Raw genomic sequence first — 27,908 nt, 5'->3', positions numbered from 1 at the left:
TGGTGTGAGTGAGACATGTTCCATTCAGGGAGTGAGTGTCAGTCCGTTTAGGTAGTACTGTGTTCCGATTGCGGGGAAGTGTGTAAAGGAAGGTGGACAGGCTTCTGTGAGATCTGTTTCCAAGTGTTTATAACTGAACAATATCCCCATACGGTGTTAAGGGTTGTTTGTGGAAACTTTGAGGAAATTAGGAATGAATAAGAATTTTGTAAACATCACAGGAGGCTCCCAGGGGAAGGAAATCCCCAAACAAACCCCTTTGGGATGCGCATTGGCACATTGGTGGGATATTGCAGGGGAACCTGGAGGCACCCTGAGTAAGAAAGCTTTAATCAAGTATTGCAGTCAATAGTGGTTAATATATAGGTGAGAAGATGATGAGAAGTGGCCTCAGAATGGGACCCTAAACTATAATACCTTCTTACAGTTACTGTTATTCTTAAGGAGGGAAGGTAAATGAAATAACATGAACAGTTTTTATAACTGAGTGCTCTAATCATGAGACTAAGTACTGGGTGTTTATGGAACCTGAAGAACTGTATTGTTTGATTTGTGGGTTCTGAAGGGAATGGGACAAACGGTTTTGATGGTTTAAGTGTAATTGCTAATGGTAAACAGAAGCATGGGTATGTGGAAGTGAAACTGAGGGTATGAATAGTGGACAAAGGAAAAAGGGTTAAAGAGAAAGTGAGTTTATCTGCGCTGGCATGAGAGCAGCCCCCCCCAACCCCCGCACGGTTCCCCTGCAAGCAGTCCTCTCAGAGAGAGAGAGAGAGAGTGCCGGAGTCAGAGACTACTGTTGTAAACAGCGTTACTTGAGAATGGGGGGAGGTGGAGAGGATGGGGCATTGGAAGTGAGAATAGCCTTCATCTGCAGAGATCTAGGAAACCCAAAATTCCAGTGTTAGCACTGGAAGCCTCTGGAGAGGAGGAGGTGAAACTGAAATGTAATGCTAGTTGTTGATGTAATTATGAGAGTTTGGAAAGTGAAAAGTTTGAGAAGGATGCAGGCTGAGGAAGGCAAATATGAGCAAGGTGTAACAGGGATGTAGAACCAAAGAGAGGTGAGCAATATGAAGGAAAAAATGATTGAGGAACAGAGACAATAAGGAAATTGGGAATAACAACAGCTGTTACTGTTACGGTGCTACAGTAGAGCCATAGGACCCAGAGGTCCCTTCAGAAAGTGGTAGAGGGGGGGCCTGGAAGAGCCCATGGAGGGTTCCACCCCTGCTGGACTGCAAGCAGTGTGCAAACTACAGGGAAATGAGACATTGGTGGAGAAATCCAACCGTCTCTGATTGCAAAAGCTGAATAACGGGAACCTGGGAAGTTTACCCTAGCAAATCCACTGGTTAAAATGCAGCTAAGAGAGCAGGAGAAAGAGGTTTATTATCTGGTGGGCACGGGTGCCTCTTACCACCCGTAGATGATTTTGCAACAGCAGTAGGAGCTACTGCCCAACAAGAAAAAACCTGACCTTTTGGGATCAAGTCAATATAGGCTGAGAAAATAAGTAGGAATACATAAATTCTTGTACATGCCACCTTGTCCAAAACCGTTACTCTGTTAAAAGGTAAAGACTTATTAGAACAAATGAATGCAGAGATTAAATTCAATAAAACTGGAGCTAAGGGTCAAACAATATTAACTGATTGAAAATTGTAAGTCTGGCTTTAACACAAACTGGGAAAAACAATGTTGTACTCCCAGAAGTTGCAGAAATCTTAAATAAAGTATGCTTAGGAGTGTGGGTACCAGGGATGCCTGGTAGAGCCAAAATGCAGCCCTAAGGTAAAAGCAAGTCCTAGAGCTAGCCCAGTTCAGAGTAAAGCAGTGCCCTTGAGGATATGCAATTGTAGAAGGATAAAAGAAATAATAGATAATTTTGGATTACTAATTGAGTGTGAATCCAAATACAGTACTCCAATCTTGCTGATGAAAAACTGGATAGCAAGTGCTCTAGTTTAGTATAAGATTTGTGGGCAAGTAATAGAACTGTTGAATGTATATACTCGGTAGTGGCAAATGTATACACTTTAGTAACTAAGTTAGGGAATGAGTAGGTGGAGTTTACCTTCTGGATTTGAAGGATGCCTTTTCAGCCTGGTTTGGCCAAAGGAAGCCTAAGGATATTTGCCATTGAATAGGAGAACCCCAATATGGGACAAAAAAAAGACTCAGTTAACTTGGACAGTGTTACCCAGGGTTGTGAGAACAGCCCAATGATTTTTGAGAACTGGTCAGCTCGTGAGCCTGAAATTTGAGTTCCTCCATCCCACGGTGGAACTTTACTGCAGCATGTGTATGCCACAGAAACAAAGAGGACTGTGTGCAATGGACTATGAGTGTGCTGAATTTCTTTGTTTAAATGATTATCAAGTTTCTCAACAGAAGGCACAAATTACTCAACGGCAAGTGATGTATCTGGGATAGGAGATTACAGCTGGGCTTAGAACCTTATGGACTGCCAGGAAAGAAGCCATCTGCTAAAACCCCTGAGCCACAAAGTGCCAAGAAACTCCGTACATTCTCAGGAAAGACAGGAGGGTGCCAAGTGTGGATACACGGCTACAGACTGTTGGTAAAGCCCCTTGATGAAGTAAGTAAGAGATAGCCAGAGTGGTTGATGGAGGCGGCTACACTAGTGCTCAATAATCATGAAGCCAGTAAATCTACGCTAGGCCAAAGAATAACAGTTTTAATATCTCATACAGTGTCTACTGTATTGGAGGTAAAAGGGGCGCATTGGCTCTCACCCCCAGAGGTTCCTGAAATACCAGGCCATCCTGGTACAGCAGGATGATGTGGGAATAACTGTAACTAATATTGTCAACCCAGCATCTTTCCTTAGCGGAACTCCTGGAGAACCAGCATTTAATGACTGCTTTGAAACAACTGAAGCTACGGACTGTTGCCAGTCAGCCCTGAAAGACAAATCCTTGGAAGATACAGAAGACACCTGGTTTACTGATGGAAGCAGTTTTGTGAGACAAGGAAACCGTAAGGCAGAATATGCAGTAACTGCTACTGACAAGGTAATCGAAGTACAACCATTACCTGTGGGGACTTTCTCTCAGAAGGCTGAAATAGTTGCCCTGACAAGAGCCTGAAATATATGGACATATGCTAATTATGTATTTGGGATGCTACACGCTCATAGCACCATCTGAAAAGAGCAAGGAATGCTCATACACAAGGAAAAACAGCATGATGCAAATCTACCAAAGAACGTGGCTATTATACATTGTAAAGAACATCAGAAAGGTAACACTGTACAGGAAACTGGAAATAAGATGGTGGATCAGGTGGCAGAACAGGTAGTTGAAGAGGGCTTTAATTCCAGACGGTAAACTTAAAATTTCTGAACCTGAGTCAGAACCTGTAAAATATTTTAAAGAGGATAGCAATCTAATTAATGATTTAGAAGGGAAGAGAGCAGGCTGACAGATGGACACGTTGTTTTGCCCTATGGAAATTGGTTCTCAGTGAGTATAAGAAAATGTATTGGGCAAACAGACATTACAAAGTACGATCCTAGTACCAGGAACAGGGTACAAGTGGGCCTATTGGGAAAGGGAACCTTCCAGGGCAACAATGACAAATTGATTTCTCGAAACTCCCAAGAAAAGGGGGGCAGGGAAAGCGTTACCTTTAAATTGGACAGGGACTTGCACTGCAGGATACTTAATACCCCAGACCACGGTGCATGAGGGTATCCCTCAGGGACTCCTGAGGACTCCTTGGATTCAAACTAAGCGTTCATACAACCCCCTAGCTATATATAACAAGGGATAACACAGCTTTCTGAGAGCCCTTATCCCAGCTCTAGGAGTTGCCCAGCTAGAAGAAGCTATAGTAAATATCTCTGCAACTCTGGAAATCGTGGAGAATGCTACAACAGATGCATTACGAGCGATCCAAGAAGAGGTATCCACTTTATCCAATGTAGTACTCCAAAATAGGATGGCACTAGAACTATTAACAGCCAAGGAAGGAGGGGTATGTACAATAATAAATCAGAGTTGCTGTGCTTACATCAATAAGGATTTAAGAATCGTGACAGATTTAAGGAAAATTTGGGAACAGATGAAAGTCCTGCATAGGGCAAGCCAGGATGACAACAGCTGGGAAGGAGATTTATGGAACTTGCTTTCTAGCTGTCTACTGAATCTAGGATGGTTAAAGCAGCTCTTCCTAGCCTGCATCATCTTGGTGGTGTTGGTAGGCTTTACCTGTGTAATCATGAGATGCTCTGCCTGCCTGTGCCAGAATACTAGAAAAGACTACGAGATCTGGAAGAGACATGAGCTGAGGCAAAAGCTGGAAAGTGGTGCCTATTCTGGGACATGTAGAACAGAATAACAATGATCTAGCAGGTAGAAGTCCTGCTTGATTATAGAAAAGGGGGGAATTGAAGAGTGAGAAGAGGACCCTGCAGTTATAGAGAGAAGGGCCTCACAGCAAGAAAAGGGAAAGTAACTTCACAAAGTAGAAATAAGGAGCAAATAGAGATTGTTTATGTAGAGAGTGTTAGAAAACAAGGGATTCCAAGCACTTTCACAGACACTAGGTCTGGAATAACAAGGGGGATGAAGGCCATAAAGATAAGGACTGGAGAGCAGCTTGAAACCATTTGGCAGGGAGGTGATTAGATGTCTACAGGGCAAGATGAAACCAGTTCAGGGGACGCCCTCCCTTGGGGGTCAGAAGTTTGCAGCGAGGAAAACTACGAGCCTTTGCGAGGAAGACTATGAGCCTTCATCATCACGACCTACTACGCACGCGTGTCAACGGTTTAAGGGCTGGTCCGGCCCGGTTCCGCGACTAGTGGGGTGGAGGGATTTCGCAAAATCCCCGCCTCCAGGAAGGGAAACAGGGGACCCCAAAATAATTAAAAACAGCGGCAACGATCTGAGGAGAAACAAACTAATTTACTAAATATAGTATCGGAATGTAAGATAACACACTATAATACAATATAAATCCACAATAATTGAGAGGAAGATTGTCCGAGAGCCAAAGGCCTTACGCTAATACTGAAGCCTTGCGTGCAGTCGGGCGCAGCAGTAGCGAGCCGATCCGACAGGGAACACGGCGAGACGAGAAGAGAGACAAGTCAGATGACCTGCGCCCTTATATCTGTTCCCTTGAGCAGGAATGATAACAGTACTCGAAAAGGCTCTTGGGGAACGTAGTTCTTCTTCTCTTCCAGACAGGTACCCGGAACTAAAGCATTTGCTCCTTAGCTCCCAGTACACTGCATGATGTTGTGATGTGGAATACTGATAACCAAAAATCATAAAACCATGACATTCCACCCCTAGTTCTACATCATTACAGCATGCTTAATATATATATACAAACAAACATAATTATTATCAAACACTGAACACATGTAAATATACTTGGAATTACTGATTCCGCTCTCCCATCATCAAATTCCCTTGTGGCACACAATGAACATCTCCATTTTTCTGCATCACCCACCAAGTGCACCCAGGTCCCTGGGCAAAAACAGTTCCACAAAGAGGTTTGCCCTTCCCTGAAGCTGGAAGGACCCAAACTGCTTTTCCCAACATGCTCTTTACATGTATTACAGGGACCTTATCTCCCTTTAGAGTATGTAGGGAGCTGGCAGGACCATCACGATTGATAGATCCTCGAGTATTCACCAACCAGGTGGCTTCGGTCAAACGCTTCTCCCAGTGCTTAAATGTTTCACCACCCATTGCTTTCAACATGGTTTTTAACAACCCATTGTATTGTTCAATTTTACCAGAAGCTGGTGCGTGATAGGGGATATGATAAATCCACTCAATGCCATGATCTTTGGCCCAAGTATTTACAAGGGAATTTTTGAAATGAGTCCCATTATCTGATTCGATTCTCTCTGGGGTACCATGTCGCCAGAGAACTTGTTTCTCCAGTCCTAATATGGTGTTTCGGGCGGTAGCATGGGGTACTGCATATGTTTCAAGCCACCCAGTGGTTGCTTCCACCATTGTAAGCACATAACGCTTACCATTGCGAGATCTTGGCAGGGTGATATAATCAACCTGCCATGCCTCCCTATATTTATACTTTTGCCATCGTCCTTCCTCCCAGAGAGGTTTCATCCTCTTAGCTTGTTTAATTGTGACGCGTGTGTCACAGTCATGAATAACCTATGCAATAGTGTCCATAGTTAAGTCCACCCCTCGGTCTCTAGCCCATTTATATGTTACATCTCTTCCTTGATGACCCGAAGTTTCATGGGCCCACCGAGCTAGAAATAATTCACTCTTGTTCTGCCAGTCCAAGTCTATTTGAGCCACCTCAACTTTGGCAGCTCGATCTACCTGATGGTTGTTTTGTTGTTCTTCAGTAGCCCGATTCTTGGGCACATGAGCATCTACATGGCGCACCTTTACAACCATATTCTTTATTCGTGCAGCAATGTCTTTCCACAGTTCAGCAGCCCAAACAGGTTTACCCCTCCCTTGCCAGTTATTTTGCTCCCACTGCTGTAACCACCCCCATAAGGCATTTGCCACCATCCATGAGTCAGTATAAAGATAAAGCACTGGCCACCTCTCCCGTTCAGCACCGTCTAAGGCCAGTTGAATAGCCTTTACCTCTGCGAACTGACTTGATTCTCCTTTACCTTCAGTGGCCTCTGCAACTTGTCGCACGGGGCTCCACACAGCAGCTTTCCATCTGCGATGCTTCCCCACAATACGACACGATCCATCTGTGAACAGGGCATATTTCTTTTCATTTTCTGGTAGTTCATTGTATGGTGGGGCTTCTGTAGCACGTGATACCTCCTCTCCTGGTGGTGTTTCAAACTTTTTACCTTCAGGCCAGTCCATGATCACCTCTAAGATTCCTGGACGACTGAGGTTCCTCATCCGAGCCCGTTGCGTAATCAGCGCAATCCACTTACTCCAAGTGGCATCAGTAGCATGATGGGTAGAGGGAAGCTTTCCCTTGGAACATCCAGTTCAACACTGGCAATCGAGGTGCTAGATGGAGCTGCGTTTCAGTACCAACTACTTCAGAAGCAGCTCGAACCCCCTCAAATGCAGCTAAGATCTCCTTTTCAGTTGGAGTGTAGTGCTCTTCAGACCCCCTGTAGGCCCGACTCCAGAATCCCAGGGGTCGGCCTCGGGTCTCTCCTGAGGCTCTTTGCCACAAACTCCAGGTGGGACCTTTCTCTCCAGCAGCAGTATAGAGGATGTTCTTTACATCCTGTTCCGTCCGTACTGGCCCCAGGGCCACAGCACGGGCTATCTCCTGCTTAATCTGCTCAAAAGCCTGCTGCTGTTCAGGACCCCATGTGAAATCATTCTTCTTCCGTGTCACTTGATAAAGGGGGCTTACAATGAGGCTATAGTTTGGAACATGCATTCTCCAAAAGCCCACTATGCCCAGAAAAGACTGTGTCTCTTTCTTATTATTGGGCGGAGACATGGCAGTGATTTTGTCCACCACATCCATTGGGATGTGACGACGTCCATCTTGCCACTTTATACCTAGGAACTGAATCTCCTGGGCAGGTCCTTTCACTTTGCTTCGCTTAATAGCGAAACCAGCACTAAGAAGAATTTGGATTACTTGCTCTCCCTTCTCAAAAACTTCACTTGCTGTATTGCCCCACACAGAAATATCGTCAATGTACTGTAAGTGCTCAGGAGCACCTCCCTGTTCCAGTGCAGCTTCAATCAACCCATGGCAAATTGTTGGGCTGTGTTTCCACCTCTGGGGCAAACGATTCCAGGTATACTGAACGCCCCTCCAGGTGAAAGCAAACTGTGGCCTACATTCCGTGGCCAATGGAATGGAAAAGAAAGCATTAGCAATGTCAATGTTGGCATACCACTTGGCTGCTTTTGACTCCAGTTCATATTGGAGTTCTAACATGTCCGGCACAGCAGCACTCAGCGGGGGTGTGACTTCATTCAGGCCGCGGTAGTCTACCGTCAGCCTCCATTCTCCACTGGCTTTACGCACTGGCCATATGGGGCTGTTAAAAGGTGAATGGGTTCTGCTGATCACTCCTTGACTCTCTAGTTGACGAATCAGCTTATGAATGGGGAGCAAGGAATCCCTGTTAGTGCGGTACTGCCGTCTGTGTACCGTTTTTGTAGCAATCGGTACCTGTTGCTCTTTTACTCGTAGCAATCCCACAACAGACGGATCTTCTGATAGGCCAGGCAATGCAGACAACTGTTTAACACCTTCTGTGTCTACAGCAGCTATTCCAAAGGCCCATCAATACCCTTTGGGATTCTTAAAGTATCCCCTTCTGAGGTAATCAATACCCAGTATACATGGAGCCCCTGGACCAGTCACAATAGGATGCTTTTGCCAGTCTTTGCCAGTGAGACTTATTTCAGCCTCCAACATAGTCAACTCTTGGGAACCCCCAGTCACCCCATGAATATAAATTGATTCTGTCCCTTGGTGACTCGAGGGCATTAGCGTACACTGTGCACCAGTGTCTACCAGTGCCTTAAATTTCTGTGTTTCTGATGTGCCAGGCCATCTAATCCACACAGTCCAATACACTCTATTATCCCTTTCCCCCTACTGGCTGGGGGCAGGGCCCCTCTATTTGTTACCTTGGTTGTCTGCAGCAACTGGAGCGATCACCCTTTTGGAGGACTTCACCTTGGTGGTTGATTTGTCTTGTAATTCTTTTATCCGTGCCTGAAGTGCAGAAGTGGGTTTCTTATGCCACTTCTTCATATCTTCTCCATGGTCACGCAGGTAACGCCACAAGGCAAGACGTGTTATAGGCTTATCGTTATCATTTCCTCTAGCAGGAGGACGTCCCCTTTTGATGGCTGAGATGTTGGATGATGTAGGTCGGGAGGACCCCATGTTGATCAGCTCTTCCAGTGGAGGGTTTTGGGAATTCTGGTCCTCGTCCACCAGGGATCCATCAGCATCATGTTTGGTAGACAGTTCGTCTATTATATCTTCTTGTTTGCTCTCCATTCTGTCTAGCTTTTCAACTATCCTTGTGATGGCTGAAACACAAGCTTGCAGAGGATTTAAATGCAACTCAAAGTCTTGGAGTCTATTAACCAGATCATCTATAAGGGGTCTTCTTCCACCTCTGCCATACATTGCTGCAAATGTACTGGCATACCTTTCTGGTGCAGTCTTAGTGAATGTGCGCCACATATTTGGTGTACACCGGACTCTCTCAGGATCATGCTCTTGGTCTGGCTCGTCAGGGATGAAGTCAGGGCTGTACATCATTTCCACCATGGCACATTCTCTCAAATAACGGATGCCTTTTTCCATATCAGTCCATTTCCTTTTCTCGGGCATGAGATCATCTTTAAAGGGGTGTTTGTCTCTCACGGCTAACAACATCCGCTTCCAGAGGGTGAAGGCCTGGTTCTGGCATGTGCTAATACGTCTGTCAATGGCTGAGTCCCTAGCAATGCCACCAAGCTGACGAGCTTCTCTGCTATCTAGCCACACACTGTTGGCCCCATTGTCCCAGCATCAAAGTAACCAGGTGACAATAGGCTCATTGGGGTGGCGTGTCAAGTCCTTTCTCAGACCACAAATTTCATTCATTTTCAAAGATCTATCCACAATGGTTACGATGTCTTGCTCACCTCCTGCTCTTTCAGGACTTCCTGCCCTCCTTGGTGTTTGTGCATGCAGTCTTATTGAGGGCATGGGCACTCCAGTTCCTTGGAGCCACTCCACTGGACCTCTTTCCTCCTCTTCTCTTACATCGCCTGCTTCTTCTACTTCACCCTCCTCCTCTTCTCTTACATTGACTGCTTCCTCGACTACACCCTCATTTTCTTTCTTCTGTTCTGAGTGGAAATTCGTTTCGTTTTCCGTCCTCTTACAGGGGCAACTGACATCGATTCTGGTGCCTCCTGCGGTTGATCAGGTTGGTCAGTCCCGATGCTCTTAGTCTCCAGCTCGGCTCGAAGTCTATCTCGCTCAATTATGAGAGTGCTTAGTTCAGATTCGAGCTTGGCTTGATGAGACTGAATTTTGGTTATCTCACTTTGGAGACTGAATTGTGCGTGCTGGAGGGCATCTTGCTCAGATCGGAGTACATCCCGTTCGGACTTGAGGGAGTTCCTCTCGAACTGGAGTGTGTCTCGCTCAGACCGGAAATTCTCCTTCTCGGCTTGGAGATTCTCTAGCTCAGCCTGGAGATTCTCCTTCTCAGCTTGGAGATTCTCTCGCTCAGCCCGGAGATTCTCCTTCTTGACTTGGAGATTCTCTCACTCAGCCCGGAAATTCTTCTTCTCGGCTTGGGGATTCTCTCGCTCAGCCTGGAAATTATCCTTCTCAGCTTGGAAACCCTTTCGCTCGGCCCAGAGATTCTCCTTCTCGGCTAGGAAAATCCTTCTCTCAATTTCCAGAATTCTTTCCCTCTCTGGGATAGTATTAAATAAGGCCCGATAAGCATTAGCCAGGCCCCAAATCATTTGTGCCTCCTCAGATCTGCCTAGGTCACAACATCTCTGTCTCAAATATCTGTTCAGGCTCTCAGGATCTTTTAGGTGTTCAGGAGTAAAGTTCCATGACACCGAACATGTCCATCTCTCTAAAGTCTCTCCCAAGTCTCTCCATACACCCTGCCACTCAGTATTCTCTGGTTTTGGAGGGGACTTCTTCAGAATACGATAATTCCAGATACTGAGTGAAATAATTACAATGGCAAACAGTGCATTCAGGGAGATTAACAACGTGGTCAGGTGAGCATTCAAACAATCCATAAAGGATTCGCAAGAGAGACTGGGAACTCGCTTCAAAATCCCAAGTTCTGTGAAATTAGTAGCTCTCCCTGCAAACTGGTTTAAAACAGAAAGGAGAATCATTTTTTTTTTCCTTCCTCTTTACTAAAGCAAAATATCAGTACTCAAAGTTTACAAAATATCTCAGAATATTGGCAGTCCGCCTGGACTTTCAAGGTCAAGTTTTTCAGTGAGCAGCAATGAAAGAGATAAACTTTCCCAACGAAGCTCTCCGAGAGCAGAGAGAGATTTGTTCTAAAAAGCTAAAAAGCAGCTTTTGCCCGCATTCTCCACCAAAAATGTCAACGGTTTAAGGGCTGGTCCGGCCCGGTTCCGTGATTAGTGGGGCGGAGGGATTTCGCAAAATCCGCGCCTCCAGGAAGGGAAACAGGGGACCCCAAAATAATTAAAAACAGCGGCAACGATCTGAGGAGAAACAAACTAATTTACTAAATATAGTATCGGAATGTAAGATAACACACTATAATACAATATAAATCCACAATAATTGAGAGGAAGATTGTCCGAGAGCCAAAGGCCTTACGCTAATACTGAAGCCTTGCGTGCAGTCGGGCGCAGCAGTAGCGAGCCGATCCGACAGGGAACACGGCGAGACGAGAAGAGAGACAAGTCAGATGACCTGCGCCCTTATATCTGTTCCCTTGAGCAGGAATGATAACAGTACTCGAAAAGGCTCTTGGGGAACGTAGTTCTTCTTCTCTTCCAGACAGGTACCCGGAACTAAAGCATTTGCTCCTTAGCTCCCAGTACACTGCATGATGTTGTGATGTGGAATACTGATAACCAAAAATCATAAAACCATGACAACGCGTAAGGGGGGGAGGGACTGCATGCTAATGGGCTCTCAGGAATGTAATGAATATGTATCTGAATTCCTGTCAACTATTGATTATGTATTAGTTCGACTTATATCTATAGCACGCTTTATCCTGACTGTGTGAAAGTTAGGTGGAGCGATTCCCCTTGCACCAGGGTGTATGCGCGTCACCAATAAACACGTGCCTGCTCTATATCCTTACTGGCTATAGGGTCTGATTTCTGCACGTTAGGGGGAAGGGCGATGGCCAAAGTATAAATATGGGGAGGCGTGGCAGGTTGATTATATCACCTTGCCGCAATCTCACATTGGTAAGTGTTAATGTGCTTATCATGGTGGAGGCAACTACTGGGTGGCTTGAAACATATGCAGTACCCCATGCTACCGCCTTAAACACCGTATTAGGTCTTGAGAAACATGTCCTATGGCAACTTGGCACTCCTGGAAGAATTGAGTCCGATAATTGGACTCATTTCAAAAATTCTCTTGTAAATACTTGGGCCAAAGATCATGGCATTGAATGGATTTATCATATCCTGTATCATGCACCAGCTTCTGATAAAATTGAACGATACAATGGGTTGTTAAAAACTATGCTGAAAGCAATGGGTGGTGGGATATTTATTAATTGGGAGAAGCATTTGGCAGAAGCCATCGGGTTGGTCAACACTCAAGGATTCATCAATCGTGATGGTCCTGCCAGCTCCCTACATACTGTAGAGGGAGATAAGGTCCCTGTAGTACATGTAAAGAGCATGTTGGGAAAAGCAGTTTGGGTTTTTCTGCCCTTTGGAAAGGGCAAACCTCTTTGTGGAACTGTTTTTGCCCAGGGACCTGGGTCCCCTTGGTGGGTGATGCAGAAGGATGGGCATTTTCAATGTGTATCATAAGTGAATTTGATGTTGGGGGAGTGCAGGCAGTAATTCTTTGTATATATAGGTATATAGATATGTGTGTGTAATGCATTTTAATTATTGTTTGTATATATGTATATACATTAAGCATGATCTAGCGATGTAGAAATAGGGATGGAACATCATGGTTTTATGATTCTTGTTATCGGTATTCCACACCATAACATCATGGAAAGCACAGGGAATTAAAGAGTTAATACTCCAGTTCCGTGGACTGACAGCTTTCTGGATATCTGGTTCTCAGAAGAGAAGAACTACATACCCGAGAATACTTTGCGTTCAGAGGGTAAGATACATCATGGGAGAAAGTCACGGGATTCTCGCTCTTTTGCTGCATGGGAGTGTGTAGGTGTACTCCCCAGCCGTGCGCCTTCAGTTCAAAGTAACGTTTTCGGTTTTGGACGCTGACTCTCTCATTTTATTTGATTTATTAGCCTGAATTCCAATTATACTGTATTATACTGTGTTATCTTTCATTCCGATATCATATTTAGTAAAATTAAGTTTCCGCCTTAGATCGTTAACGCTGTTCTGTTTCTTGGGCCCAGCTCCCATCTCCCTACCCTCCCCCTCTTCCCTTTTCCTTTTTTTTTGGGCCGGCAGGCCTGCAGGCCTTCTGCCCCCTGTCACGTACACAGATTGATCTTGATAACTCCATGACACTCCCCGAGACTCTCTTTCACTCTTTTTATCTCATGCTTAGTTTGTCTCTGTCCGCGCCTCTTGTGGGACTATGGAACTGCAGACTGGGACTCCGCGCTCACTTTACAGTAAAAGTGCACTCACTCAAAAGTCTCACCCGACCCCCAAGGCAAGAATTAAATTCTCTTACCTTGGTCTATGCACAAAGTTACCGTGTCTATGCATCAATTCCTGTGTCTGTACCTTCTCCCCTTCTTTAATCTTTCACGGAATCCATATCTTTATACAGTCTCGGTTTCTTGTCAGCCGTTCCAGGGAGATATCTCACTGCCCCTGACAAGGCTGCTTAAACTCAGCGGGGTGCACATCTCCTGTCCGTGGCAGCCAGAGACTCCTGAATTGCAATGAGGCCCCCAGTTGTCAGAAACATCTGAGATAAATTTTAGGAGCCGGGATCTCTGGTGAAGAATTTTTAACTCACAATTGCATTGGCAGGCGCACTTATGGAAACAATATTATGGCTTTTGTACCTTGCCTTCCCCAAGTTTGCTCCCTCCCCTGTTTTTCCATTGGCTGGGTACTCCAGGTTCACAGTCATGGTGATTCTCTCCAAGTCCTCTTTCATTCTGTTGGAAGGATGGTTCTTTTGTTAAACAAAGAGCACTGGTGGGGAGGTGGGGAGGTGCCAGGTCTTCCCAATGCTTATTCGTGCAGGCTTTATTTCCTTGGACATGTCATGACTTGTTCTCTGGTTTGATCAATCTCTGTGCAGGATATTCTTGCAATGTGTATGAGCATGCGACAAAATATTACATATATATATATATTCATACAGGCTAAACAAATTGTTGCTAGCTATACATGTGTATTGCCAATTATTTAACTTCTCTTACTTAAATTTTCTATCACTCAGGTCTTGTCTGTCTAGTACCAAAAATTATGGCTGGACAGACAAGAGCTGCAGTCCTCGTACCTATAAATTACTAGATGACAGCAGAGACCATGAAATAAAATTCTTATCTTATTCTTATGCAGAAACAATAGTCCATTCCCACATGGGGAAGCCCAAGTGGATGAGGGCCTCCTGCTGGGACAGACATGTTCAGGTGTGTGGCACAAGGACAGCCACTATTGGGTGTGGGGCACAGATGGTCGTTTGGGGTGTGGCAGCACAGGACCTTCCCTGCGTCATCAGCTTGCCATGGTTACTAACGCGTTGTGTATGTCCATGTAGACACAGCGGGAACTGCTGCCCTATGAAAGCATTAATGGGTTTGAGAGCAGCTTTCATGTAACTGTAGCTCAGCACTGCACCTTGCCAAGAGATAACAGACATAATAAATGTGGGAGCAGCAGCGGTGGGGGGCCTAGGGACAATTAAGGAAGGAGCAGATATCCAATAAGGAAGTAATTTAGAGCTAAAGCATGCCTTGCTTCTGCTCAGACATAACACAGCTCCAAGTGCCCAGAATGTTTTGTTTCCTCAAAGAACACTATTTGAAGCAGTGGAAAAAATGGAGAACAACAATCATGGCTTGGGAGATGTGTGGGCAGCATTTGCTGATCTCGTGGTGGGTCACAAAAATGAAATAAAGTGAACCTGGGACTGAGAGCTCAGATGGGCACACAACCCATCCACAGCCACAGCAACGAAGGACCTGAGAAGTGGGGAAGCAGTCACTTCCCAGTGACGTTTTGCTCCGTTCGCTTATCTTCCAGTAACGATCCTCTCTTTGTTAAACCCGCGCGGGGGTTGCTTTCCATGGACCCGGCCCCAACTGCCGGGAGCGCCACAGAGCCACGCACCGCCCCCCCGGGGGCTGTGACCGCGAGGCTCCGAGTGCGGCGCTGAGAACCCTCGTGGGGCGGCCACATCCCCCCCCAACCCCGCTGCCGCCACCGCCGCAGGGGGGCGCCGTGTCCCCGCTGCCGGTGTCCGCACGCGGCGGCGCGTGGGAGTGGCGCTCGTGCCTCCTCCGCCGCTGGGGGCAGCGTGGCCTGGGCTAGGCTGGGCTGACGCGAGGCTTTATCTGCCCGGAAGAGATCGTTTTCGCCATTAGGGTTACTCAGCCCTTTCACTATCGCCCTTGGCTACCGCCGGAGCTCCCCAGCGCGGGACGGGTGGTGTTCGTGTGGCTACAGTGAGCCCAAGCTTAGCCCCACGGCAGCAGCGCGGGTGGCTCCGGCCCTGGCCCTTTCCCCCCAGCGCTCAGCTCCACCGTCGCCTTCCGCGCCCGCAGCAGGAGGAGAAAGAGAAGGAAGAAGAGGACGGCGCACCTGGGCTGGGGCGGCGGCACGCTCCCCTCCCCCCGAACCCCCGCGCGGAGCGGGCCTGGCGGGACGTCCCCCTTCGGCAGCTTCATGGCGACTGCGGCGGTGGAGCCTGTGTACGGGCTGGCGGAAGAGGAGGTGGGTCGGGCCGGAGGACATTATCCTCCTTCCTCGCGGGGCAGGGTACTGGGAATTCCCTCCCCCCCTTCCGTGTGGGTTGTGGGCAAAGGTTGAGGACCGGTGTGGAGAGCAGCGGGAGCGGCCGGAGTGCTGCCACCCTGCCCTAAAGCGATGCGTGGTGCTGGGGGGCCGCTGCTCTCTCCGCGGGGCCCGATTCACGCCCCGAGCGGCGCTGCGTGACAAAGCGAAGGGCGTGCGCGGCGTCTCGGGGTTCCTGGCTCGGGGCTGGGGATAGGGGGCAGCTCCGCGGTCTGGCTTCACCGTTGCTAGGCTGAAGGTGCACGAACAAAGCGTGTGGTGTATCAGGCGTGAGCGTTAAACATCACGGCTAATGACCAGTTTTTGCTTTGTTGTCCTTGTGAGCCGTCAGGAAAGGGACGAGCCGCGTCACCATGCTGCGATTCCGGTGCCCGGGCCGTGCTCCTGCAGAACTGAGCAGTAACGAGAGAAACACCGGTGCCCAACTGGGCTGAGCGCAGGGCTGCCGGCCGGTGCTGTGGGGCTCTGGCACCGCACAAACCTGCTGTCTGCAGGCGCTGCTCGGCTGTGATCTGTCCTGTTCTGTTGGAGCTCCACCGAGCATGGTGCTCAGTTGTGATGGAAGGAGCCTCCTTAGCTGGAGTGGATGTTTTGCTAGAGGTGGGAGCTGGTAGTTGGGCTCCACGAGGCCATAGGAGCAATGTGATTTGAAATGCTGTGTGTAGATATGAAGGCAGAGAGAGGAGAATACAGGGTTGGTCCCATGTACCAGCACAGGATCCCAGAGCACGTCACTGGGAGTGGTTGTGTTCATTAGTCCGAAAATGGAAACTTGGGAACAAAACCATTGTGTCTCAAATGGGTGACAAAGAACATGCTGCTCAGGTCTGGCTGTGGCTGCTGTGTGTGTTGCTGACATCTTTGGTCCATGCCTCCCAACACAGCAATGACTATGTGTAGCAGAAATGCCAAGTCATGGCCTGAAACAGTGATTGAGCACCTGGTGGGAAGGCAGGGCCAACCTAGAGGAGCTCAGGTGTATGCAATGCACCTGAGTGACCAGAAGGGGTGGATCCTGGCTCTACCCCTTCCCAGACCTCATTTAAGGGTTGGAAGTGGAGGCAAAGTTATCTTGTTGGAGATCCCTGCTTGTGTGAGGCTTTCCAAGGGTAAGCAGGTATTTTTTTTTTCCTTTGTTTTTGTTTCTATAGCTGCTATATTTTAGCATATTCTCCCTTGCTGCATCCTAGGACTTTGTTATTCCGCTATTATTGCTGTGCTTTCTATTGTGTTATAACATTATGTTGTAGTACCAAAGGTTTGTTCTCTGTACGGCTGTAGATTGTGATGATGCTGGATGGAGTAGAACACTAGTAATCTATAAGTGTGACAAGAGACAACAAATGAAAATAGGTGAGAGAAAGTGGAAAAAGGGTCAGGGAATTCTCATGGTTTTATGATTTTTGGTAACTGGTATTTCACATAACATCATGTAGTGCACTGGGGGTTAAAGTGTTAATGCTCTAGTTCTGGCCACCTGTCTGGAAAAAAAGAACAACTACATATCTCCTCTCTGACCACAAAGCCCTCTGGGATACCATGCCAGAGGTTGTCACTTGATGTCCCTCTTTCCTTTGGTTCTCTTTCCTGTTGCTCATCCTGACCATACGTATTGCCTCAGCACTGCTGTAAGGCCTACAACTTTCAGATATTCTTTCTCTCATGATATTTGATTTATTTGCTTCAATTCTAATTACATTGTATTATAGCTTGTTATCTTGCATTCCAATACCATATTTAGTAAACTAGTTTGTTTCTCCTCAGATCGTTGCCGCTGTTTGTTTTTGTTTGTTTTTTATTAATAATTTTGGGGTCCCCCGTTTTCCTTTAATGGAGGCGTGGATTTTGTGAAATCGCTCTGCCCTGCTAGTCACAGAACTAGGCCAAACCAGCCTGTAAACAGTTGACATTCTTGATGGAGAAGGCAGGCAGAAGCTGCTTTTTAGAACAAATCTCTGTCTGCTCTTGGAGTATTCCTACTTATACTCTGCTTGTCCTACTTGTATTCCTACTTATTTTCTCAGCCTATATTGAATTGATCCCAAAAGGTCAGCTGTTGCCTTTCGCAGGCAACCGTGATGTTCGTTGCTTAGGGGAGCCTGCGGCTTGGCCATATACCGAGGTGACACCAATATGATGAGCGGTAAAATGGCCTCTATTCACTACTAAAACCTGCTTATATTACATTTTTACCTGCAAAACCGTGCTGTCATGTCCCACTCTGATTGGTTCATACCAAATAACATTGTGCCTTATTTGTCCGTTTCCACATTCTTTTCTGATCCTCCTTCTTCTCCTGTTTTCTCTGCATCAAGGTCAGCACGATAGCACTGTCTCTCTATGCTTAGGGAGAGGCCTGTCCCGTACATCCCGTGCCCCCACAAGACGCTTACTACAGCAGTCAGCTTTTTTTTCTTGTTGGGCAGTAGCTCCTACTGCTGTTGCAAAATCATCTACGGGTGGTAAGAGGCACCCGTGCCCACCAGATAATAAACCTCTTTCTCCTGCTCTCTTAGCTGCATTTTAACCAGTGGATTTGCTAGGGTAAACTTCCCAGGTTCCCGTTATTCAGCTTTTGCAATCAGAGACGGTTGGATTTCTCCACCAATGTCTCATTTCCCTGTAGTTTGCACACTGCTTGCAGTCCAGCAGGGGTGGAACCCTCCATGGGCTCTTCCAGGCCCCCCCTCTACCACTTTCTGAAGGGACCTCTGGGTCCTATGGCTCTACTGTAGCACCGTAACAGTAACAGCTGTTGTTATTCCCAATTTCCTTATTGTCTCTGTTCCTCAATCATTTTTTCCTTCATATTGCTCACCTCTCTTTGGTTCTACATCCCTGTTACACCTTGCTCATATTTGCCTTCCTCAGCCTGCATCCTTCTCAAACTTTTCACTTTCCAAACTCTCATAATTACATCAACAACTAGCATTACATTTCAGTTTCACCTCCTCCTCTCCAGAGGCTTCCAGTGCTAACACTGGAATTTTGGGTTTCCTAGATCTCTGCAGATGAAGGCTATTCTCACTTCCAATGCCCCATCCTCTCCACCTCCCCCCATTCTCAAGTAACGCTGTTTACAACAGTAGTCTCTGACTCCGGCACTCTCTCTCTCTCTCTCTGAGAGGACTGCTTGCAGGGGAACCGTGCGGGGGTTGGGGGGGGCTGCTCTCATGCCAGCGCAGATAAACTCACTTTCTCTTTAACCCTTTTTCCTTTGTCCACTATTCATACCCTCAGTTTCACTTCCACATACCCATGCTTCTGTTTACCATTAGCAATTACACTTAAACCATCAAAACCGTTTGTCCCATTCCCTTCAGAACCCACAAATCAAACAGTACAGTTCTTCAGGTTCCATAAACACCCAGTACTTAGTCTCATGATTAGAGCACTCAATTATAAAAACTGTTCATGTTATTTCATTTACCTTCCCTCCTTAAGAATAACAGTAACTGTAAGAAGGTATTATAGTTTAGGGTCTCATTCTGAGGCCACTTCTCATCATCTTCTCACCTATATATTAACCACTATTGACTGCAATACTTGATTAAAGCTTTCTTACTCAGGGTGCCTCCAGGTTCCCCTGCAATATCCCACCAATGTGCCAATGCGCATCCCAAAGGGGTTTGTTTGGGGATTTCCTTCCCCTGGGAGCCTCCTGTGATGTTTACAAAATTCTTATTCATTCCTAATTTCCTCAAAGTTTCCACAAACAACCCTTAACACCGTATGGGGATATTGTTCAGTTATAAACACTTGGAAACAGATCTCACAGAAGCCTGTCCACCTTCCTTTACACACTTCCCTGCAATCGGAACACAGTACTAAATAAACGGGGTGACACTCATTCCCTGAATGGAACGTGTCTCACTCACACCACACTCACTCTGACATTTAGAACAAAAACCATGGTTTATACATAATACACAGTGTTGACAATGTCCTTTAGCTGGAATCTTAATAGCACTAATAACATTAGTCAATCAGCTGCAAGCTTTAAGAGTTTTCCAAAAGTCAGCTTGACCTGAAATGATTAGATACACGGTACCGAACACTCAGCAGATGGTGATAACAATAATGCAACCTATAATGGCCACTACTATCTCCAGGAGAATCCACGTTATCATTTGACAAAATCCCTGCTGTTACCAATCACCTAAGGGAGAGCTGTTGCTCTTTCCTCGCGTACGACTTACAGGTCCCCTTCGTAGGAACTCCCCAAGGAGTCTTCCTACCCTAGCCGGCAACCTGACCTGTGAGCTCACGTACCTCGGAGGGGGAGCAGGCACGCTCCTTCATACCCTGCGTAGGATGTGTCCTCACGGCTTACGGATTCCCCCTTTTCCATACACATACCTGGTCCGCCTATGGATGGTCCTTGTCTGTCCCCGCAGTGATCGGGTGAGGAAGGGAGTCCTTCCAAGAAATCTTGGGGCGTGCCAAAGGTGTCCCCTCTCTCAACTGGTCCTGCAGCCGAACAGAGTGGGTCCCATCTGGGGTGCCAAATTGATGTGCGAAAATCAGACCCTATAGCCAGTAAGGATATAGAGCAGGCATGTGTTTATTGGTGACGCGCGTACACCCTGGTGCAAGGGGGATCTCTCCACCTAACTTGCACACTGTCAGAATAAAGCGTGCTGGAGATATAGGTCGAACAAATACATAATCAATAGCTGACAGGAATTCAGATACATATTCATTTCATTCCTGAGAGCCCATTAGCATGCAGTCCCTCCCCCCCTTGCGCATGCGTAGTAGGTCGTGTGATGATGAGGGTTCGTAGTCTTCCTCGCTGCAAACTTTGACCCTGAAGGGGGGGCATTCCTTGAACTGGTTTCAGCTTGCCCTGTAGACATCTAATCATCTCCCTGCCAAATGTTTTTGAGCAGCTCTCCAGTCCTTATCTTTATGGCCTTCATCCTCCCTGTTATTCCAGACCTAGTGTCTGTGAAAGTGCTTGGAATCCCTTGTTTTCTAACACTCTCTTCCTTAACTATCTCTATTTGCTCCTTATTTCCACTTGGTTACGCTACTTTCCCTTTTCTTGCTTTGGGGCCCCGCTCTCTATAACTGCAGGGTCCTGTTCTCACTCTTCACTGGCACCTTATGGGCCAGTGCTGATCGAGCTGCCCCAGTGTCATCTAAAAACACAATCTCCTTCCTCTCAGGTCCCATCTCCATATTTATCAAGGGCTCTTGGTCGGACCAAATTTTTGAGAGCCCCTGACCCTCCTATTCAGAATATAAAGCAGCTAATACCTTCTCCTCCCTCTTCCACTTTGGGCAGTTTTTTTTTATGCGTCATGGCTTGCCACACTTAAAACATTTCCTCTCACTTTGCTCTGACTGGGGCCTCAATCAGTATCCTCGGGATCTTTCCTCTCTCCACCACCCTCCAGGGCCCGACCTTCCTTCTGTGTTCTTTTCCCTATTACCCATTCTATGTTTCACTATATGTTCCACTGTGGAAAACATCAACTTAGCCTTTTATTTTTCTTTCTCATCCCCCTTCCTAACATCCTCTTTCTGAGCCTCTCGTAAGAGCTCCTCCAGAGACCTCTCACTCCATCTTTCTATCTTCTGAAGCCTTTTCTGCACATCTAGCCATGCCTTAGTTACTCTAAGCTACTCTTTAGTTACTCTTAGTCTCCGGAAAATCACAAGGGGATTCATCCCTACCCTACTGAATCTCAAATGCCTTGGTGAGATTCTGGGACTTGAGTACTACCTCCTTAATCCCTGCAATTATTATATCTGTCATGGAATTATCTAGATAAATCTGTGCCTGTGACAGGGGGGCAGTAGGCTCGCAGGCCCCTTGGCGTCCCGAAAAAAAAAAAATGGAGCAGCGGCAACGATCTAAGGAGAACTTATTTTACTAACTATGATGTTGGAATGCAAGATGACACGATATAATAAATCAAATGAAATGAGAGAGAGAGAGAGTGTGAGAGAGTTTCCGAAACCGAAAGCCCTACTTGATGAAGGCGCATGGCTTGGAAGCACACCCACTCCTCTCCCTGGCAACAAGTGAAAGTGAAAAAGACTGCGCGCAACCAGATGATGCATCTTCCTTCTCTGACCGTGAGGTCCTCTGGGCTATGTAGTTCTTCTTCTCTTTTGTCCATGATGTTATGATGTGGAATACCAATAGCAAAATTACAAAACCATGACAATATCTCGCCAGTCTTTCATATTTTGCCAGTGTTGTGGGTTATTACTATCCCAGTTGGAGTCTTCAATTGGATATTTTTGCTTGGCTGAAACCATCCCAGGACGATTAGGGCTGTGCCCAACGGGTAGTGGTTAATGGAGTTAAGTCCAGCTGGCGACCTGTTACAAGTGGTGTCCCCCAGGGGTCGGTACTGGGGCCCATCTTGTTAAATATCTTTATTGATGACCTAGAAGAAGGGATTGAGTGTACCCTTGGTAAGTTTGCAGATGACGCCAAGTTGGGAGGTGGTGTTGATCTGCCTGAGGGTAGGGAGGCCCTTCAGAGGGATCTAGCTAAGCAGGATCTGTGGGCCGAGGTGAATGGGATGAGGTTTAACAAGGCCAAGTGCCGGGTCCTGTACTTTGGTCACAATAACCGAAAGAAGAAGTGGTGGAGGAGGTAGAGGAAGATCCTGGCGAGGGGCCCTCCTTAAAACCACCACCACCGAGAAAGACAACTGAGAAAAGTAAGAGACATGGAGAGGAGAGTGAAGAGGAGGTAGTCACTGTTAGTAGTATTTGCCAACCCCTGAAAATGACTGAATTCCCAGGCTCGAGAAAGGAGTTTATACGACACCCGAATGAAACTATTGTCACCTGGTTGCTTCGGTGTTGGAACAACAGGGCCAGTAGCATGTCCCTAGATGGTAATAAAGCGCACCAACTAGGAAACATTGCCCGAGACTCATCTATTGACAAAAGGATTAGTAGATGTCTGGATGGAGTCGCCACCCTCTGGGAACAAGTGTTATTAGCTGTGACGGAAAGACATCCCTTCAGAGACGATCTGGAGTCTGAGATGAGAAAGTGGAATACTGTTGAGAAAGGCATCCAGCATTTGTGAGAAACAGCCATAGTGGAAATGCTGTATGAACCCACGTTTGTTCCTAATGATCCTTTCCAGGACCATGATCCCGAGAGACTGAGGAGTACACCTGATATATGGTGAAAGCTCACAAGAACAGCACCAGAAAGGTATGCCAGTAAACTAGTAGTAACGTTCGATAGATACAAGGACCTATACAGAAGACCCCCAGTTTTTGAACTGATTCTCACACTTCAAAACTTGGAACAAAAATTACCGCCATCCCATGCTTCCATATCAGCTATCTGCCAAATGGCAGAAAGACTAGATAAAATGGAGAAGAGCCAGGATGGCATGCTGGAGGAATTGTCCCTAGTGATTAATCATGATGAACCCGTGGCAGTATCAGGTACACTCAATGAAGACCAGGATGATCAAAAGAATCTGCTGAAGGAGCTGGTCAAACTGATTAAAGACTCAGCTACCAAAGGCAAACGCCCCCCTGCTCGAGCAAATGACCGCAGTAAATTTGTGTTGCGTGCTGCCCTGTGGAGCTACTTACGACCATGGAGAAGACATTAAGAAGTGGCATGACCAACCCACTCCTGCACTACGAGCATGGGTGAGAGAATGACAAAACAGATCAACCACCACTGAAATTGCTCCCATTACTGCAGGTAACCAATAGAGGGGCTCTGCCCTCAGCTGGGGGGGGAAAGGGATAATAGAGTGTATTGGACTGTGTGGATTTGATGGCCTGGCTCATCAGAATCACAGGAATACAAGGCACTGGTGGATACCGGTGCACAGTGCACTCTAATGCCCTCGAGTTATAAAGAGACAGAATTGATTTATATTTCTGGAGTGACTGGGGGCTCCCAAGAATTGATTGTGTTGGAGACAGATATAAGCCTCACTAGTAAAGACTGGCAGAAGCATCCTATTGTGACTGGACAGGGGGCTCCATGCATACTTGGTATAAATCATCTCAGAAGAGGGCATTTCAAGGATGCCAAGGGATACTGATGGGCTTTTGGAATAGCTGCTGTAGATACAGACGTTAAGCAGCTATCTGTTTTGCCTGGCCTGACAGACGATCCATCTGTTGTAGGGTTACTACAGGTAAAAGAGCAGCAGGTACCAATTACTACAAAAACAGTACACAGACGGCACTACTGTACCAACAGGGATTCCTTGCTCCCCATTCATAAGCTATTTTGACAACTAGAGAGTCAGGGAGTGATAAGCAAAACTCACTTACCTTTTAACAGCCCCATATGGCCAAGTGGGAAAAGCCAGTGGAGAATGGAGGCTGACAGTAGACTACCGTGGCCTGAATGAAGTCACACCCCCACTGAGTGCTGCTCTAACTGACATGCTAGAACTCCAGAATGAACTGGAGTCAAAGGCAGCCAAGTGGTATGCCACCACTGACATTACTCATGCCTTCTTTTCCATCATTTTGGCCACAGAATGCAGGACATACTTTGCTTTCACGTGGAGGGGTGTTCAGTATATGTGGAAACGTTTGCCCTAGGGATGGAAACTCAGCCCAACCATTTGCCACAGGTTAATCCAAACTGTATTGGAACAGGGCGGTGCTCCTGAGCACTTCCAATACATTGATGGCATTATGGTTTGGGGCAATGCAGCAGGGGAAGTTTTCAAGAAAGAAGAGCAAATAATCCAGATCCTTCTACGAGCTGGTTTCGATATTAAGCGAAATGAAGTGAAAGGACCTGCACGGAAAATTCAGTTCCTAGGTGGCAAGATGGGTGTTGTCACATCCCAATGGATGTGGTAAACAAATCACTGCCATGTCTCCACTCACTAATAAGAAAGAGACACAATTGTTTTTGGGCGTAGCGGGGTTTTGGAGAATGCATCTTCCAAAATATAGCCTCATTGTAAGCCCCCTTTATCAGCTGACAATGAAGAAGTATAGTTTTGCGTGAGGCCTTGAGCAGCAGCAGGCGTTTGAGCAAATTAACCTGGAAATAGCCCAAGTCATGGCCCTGAGGCCAGTATGGATGGGACAGGATGTAAAGAACCTCCTCTACACTGCTGCTGGAGAGAAAGGTCCAACTTGGAGTTTATAGCAAAGATTCTAAAGAGGGACATGAGGCCGACCACTGTGATTCTGGAGATGAGCGTACAGGGGGTCCAAAGAGTATTACACTCCAAATGAATTGAATAAGAGATCTTAGCCGCATGAGGGGGTTCGGGGCCGCATCCAAAGTAGCTGGTACTGAAACACAGCTCCTTCTGACACCTCAACTGCCAGTGCTGAACTGGATGTTGAATGGAAAGGTTCCCTCCACCCATCATGCTACTGATGCCACTTGGAGCAAGTGGATTGCAGTGCTTATGCAGACAGCTGGACTGGGGAACCTCAGTCGTCCAGTAAACGTAGAGGTGATCTGAAGGCAAATTGTTTGGAACATCACCAGCAGAAGAGGAATTGTGCGCTGAAGAGTCCCCGCCATACAGTGAACTACCAGAAAATGAAAAGAAATTGTCCTGTTCACGGATGGATCGTGTCGTACTGTGGGGAAGCATCGCAGATGGAAAGCTGCTGTGTGGAGCCCTGTGTGACAAGTTGCAGAGGCCACTGAAGGGAAAGGAGAATCAAGCCAATTTGCATAGGTAAAGGCTGTCCAGCTGGCCTTAGATGTTGCTGAATGGGAGAGGTGGCCAATACTTTATCTTTACTCTGACTCATGGATGGTGGCAAATGCCTTATGGGGGTGGTTACAGCAGTGGCAGCAAAATAACTGGCAGCGGAGGGGTAAACCTATTTAGGCTGCTGAACTGTGGAAAGACATTGCTGCCTGAATAAAGAATATGGTTGTAAAGGTGCACCATGTAGATGCTCATGTGCCCAAGAATCGGGCTACTGAAGAACAACAAAATAACCATCAGGTAGATCAGGCTGCCCAAATTAAGGTGGCTCAAATAGACTTTTATTTCTAGCTTGGTGGGCCCATGAGACTTCAGGCCATCAAGGAATAGATGCAACATATAAGTGGGCTAGAGACTGAGGGGTGGACTTAAGTATGGATGCTATTGCACAGGTTATTCATGACTGTGACACATGCGGCACAATTAAACAAGACAAGAGAATGAAACCTCTCTGGGGGGAAGGGTGATGGCACAAAAAAAAAAAAAAGGGCGATGGGGAGGCATGGTAGGTTGACTATATCACCTTGCTACGATCTTGCAGTGGTAAGTTTTACGTGCTTACCGTGGTGAAGGCAACTACTGGGTGGCTAGAAACATGCAGTACCCCATGGTACTGCCCGAAACACCCTATTAGGTCTCGAGAAACAAGTCCTGTGGCAACATGGCACTCTGGAAAGAATTGAGTCAGATAATGGGACTTATTTCAGAAATTCTCTTGTAAATACTTGGGCTAAAGATCATGACACTGAGTGGATTTATCATATCCCCTATCATGCGTTAGATTCTGAACAAAACGAATGATACAATGGGTTGTTAAAAACTATGTTGAAAGCAGTGGGTGGCAGAACATTTAAACATTTGGAAGAAGCATTTGGCAGAAACCACCTGGTTGGTCAATACTTAAGCATCTGTCAGTCAAGATTGTTCTGCTCAATCCAGCTGCCTATATACTGTAGAGGGAAATAAGGTCCCTATAGTACATGTAAAGAGCAGGTTGGGAAAAGTGGTTTGGGTCTTTCCAGCTTCTGGGAAGCACAAACCTCTTCTTGGAACTGTTTTTGCTCAGGGACCTGGGTCCACTTGGTGTGTGATGCAGAAAGATGGCGATGCTCAATGTGTACAACAAAAGAATTGTATGTTGGGGGAGTGCAGTCAGTAATTTCATGTATATAGGTTTGTGTGAGTGTGTGCATGTGTTTAATGCTTGTTAATTATTGTTTTTTGTTTTTATCTGTTAAGCATGATGTAGCGATGTAGAATAAGGGGTGGAATGCCATGGTTTTCTCATGTTTGGTTATCAGTGTTCTACATCATAACATCATGTAGTGCTCTGGGAGTTAACGAGGTAATATTCCAGGTCCGGGTACCTGTCCCGTAAGGGAAGAACTACCACATCCCCCAGAGGACTGTTCGCTGTTCTTTTATCATTTCTGCTCAGAGAGAAAAGATAAAAGGCCTTCATAGGTCATTTCCCTTTCCCTTTTGATCTCAGCAGCATGTGAGCTCCCTAGATCATCTCGCCTTAGCATTAGAGTAAGGCCTTCAGTTTATGGACACACTGTCATTATATTTGATTTATTAGCTTCCATTCTAATTATATTGTATTATAGTGTGTTATCTTGCATTCTGATATCTTATTTAGTTTGTTTCTCCTCAGATCGTTGCTGCTGTTTTGTTTTTAGACCCATCTCTCTACCCTTTTCCTTTTTTTTTTTTTTTTTTTTTTTTTTTTTTTTTTTTTTCCCTTTTCGGGGCATGGATCTGTGGGTTCTCCCACCCTGCTAGTCAAGGAACCGAGCAAGACCAGCCCATAAACTGTTGACAAACTGTCATCAGCTTTTGAAATAAATTCCTCTTTTTCATCATTAGGAAATCACAACAGGAATGTCTCTTAATGTTTTCAGTATTTTTTTTTCTGCTGAAAGCTCGTCAAGTTGCATTTATTACTTACTTTTGGTATGTAATTGTGGAAAAATTGCTCGTTTACTTTTGCTAAACCAAGCTAAAGATATTTCATTCAAACGTTTTTGTATATTTGAATAGGTTTACAAAAATATTTTTTCCAATAAAAAAATATTATTGGCTGAACTTAGAAGCTGTCTTCGTGCCTCCTTGTTGCTAGCTCATGAAATAGTTTGGCCATCACATAGCAGCAACTCAAGTCTTGCAGTCATCAGATCCCGATCTTTTGGTTAAGAAGTAAATCAAACCAAAAAAGCTGAATTAAGCTCAATTCTCCACTATAAACAGATTGCCTCACTTTTTTGGGGTTTAAATCCAGAAGTACAGAGAATCTGTCTCTAAAAGATTCTTGAGCTTTCAGTCCTTGGAAGCTAGAAGGTAACAGTATTCTTGCATTACGAAGTATTTGCCTTTGTCTTATTCCCCATGTTTCCTTTTAGTCAGCCCTCTACTGCCAGTCTTTAAATGAGATCTGGGAAGGGGTGGATCCTGGCTCCACCCCTTTCATTGGTCACTCGGGTGCATTACTTGCACCTGAGCTTCCCTGGGTTGGCCCTGCCTTCCAACCAGGTGCTCAAACATTGTTTCAAGGT

At 46.2% G+C, this 27,908-nt stretch overlaps 2 protein-coding genes across 13 annotated transcripts in view; one reads left to right on the top strand and one right to left on the bottom strand.

The window, feature by feature from the left end:
• The window catches only part of LOC121108214, a 52,830-nt gene extending 37,295 nt beyond the window's left edge, over nt 1-15,535 (bottom strand). For 2 of the 3 annotated variants that reach the window (XR_006932322.1, XR_006932321.1), the window contains exon 1: nt 13,351-15,535. Coding sequence is in view for 1 of the 3 variants with exons in the window: in XM_040655262.2 (XP_040511196.1) it covers nt 8,596-9,369 (774 nt within the window). In the remaining 2 variants the exon portion in view is untranslated. Of the gene's footprint in view, nt 1-8,481; nt 10,824-13,350 lie in introns of those variants that run through there. The other variant, XM_040655262.2, reaches the window with a different exon arrangement.
• Nucleotides 15,176-27,908, top strand: part of NEDD4L (NEDD4 like E3 ubiquitin protein ligase) — a 399,166-nt gene continuing 386,433 nt past the window's right edge. For all 10 annotated transcript variants that reach the window (XM_046905153.1, XM_046905152.1, XM_025144553.3 and 7 more), the window contains exon 1: nt 15,176-15,569. In XM_046905153.1, the coding sequence (XP_046761109.1) occupies nt 15,522-15,569 (48 nt within the window). In that variant the 5' untranslated portion in view covers nt 15,176-15,521. The remainder of the gene's footprint in view (nt 15,570-27,908) is intronic.

The sequence above is a fragment of the Gallus gallus genome, chromosome W (genome assembly GCF_016699485.2).
Source record: "Gallus gallus isolate bGalGal1 chromosome W, bGalGal1.mat.broiler.GRCg7b, whole genome shotgun sequence".
Lineage (NCBI taxonomy): Eukaryota > Metazoa > Chordata > Aves > Galliformes > Phasianidae > Gallus > Gallus gallus.
The sequence above is the reverse complement of the archived record's forward strand: the minus strand, read 5'-3'. Positions and strand labels throughout refer to the sequence as shown.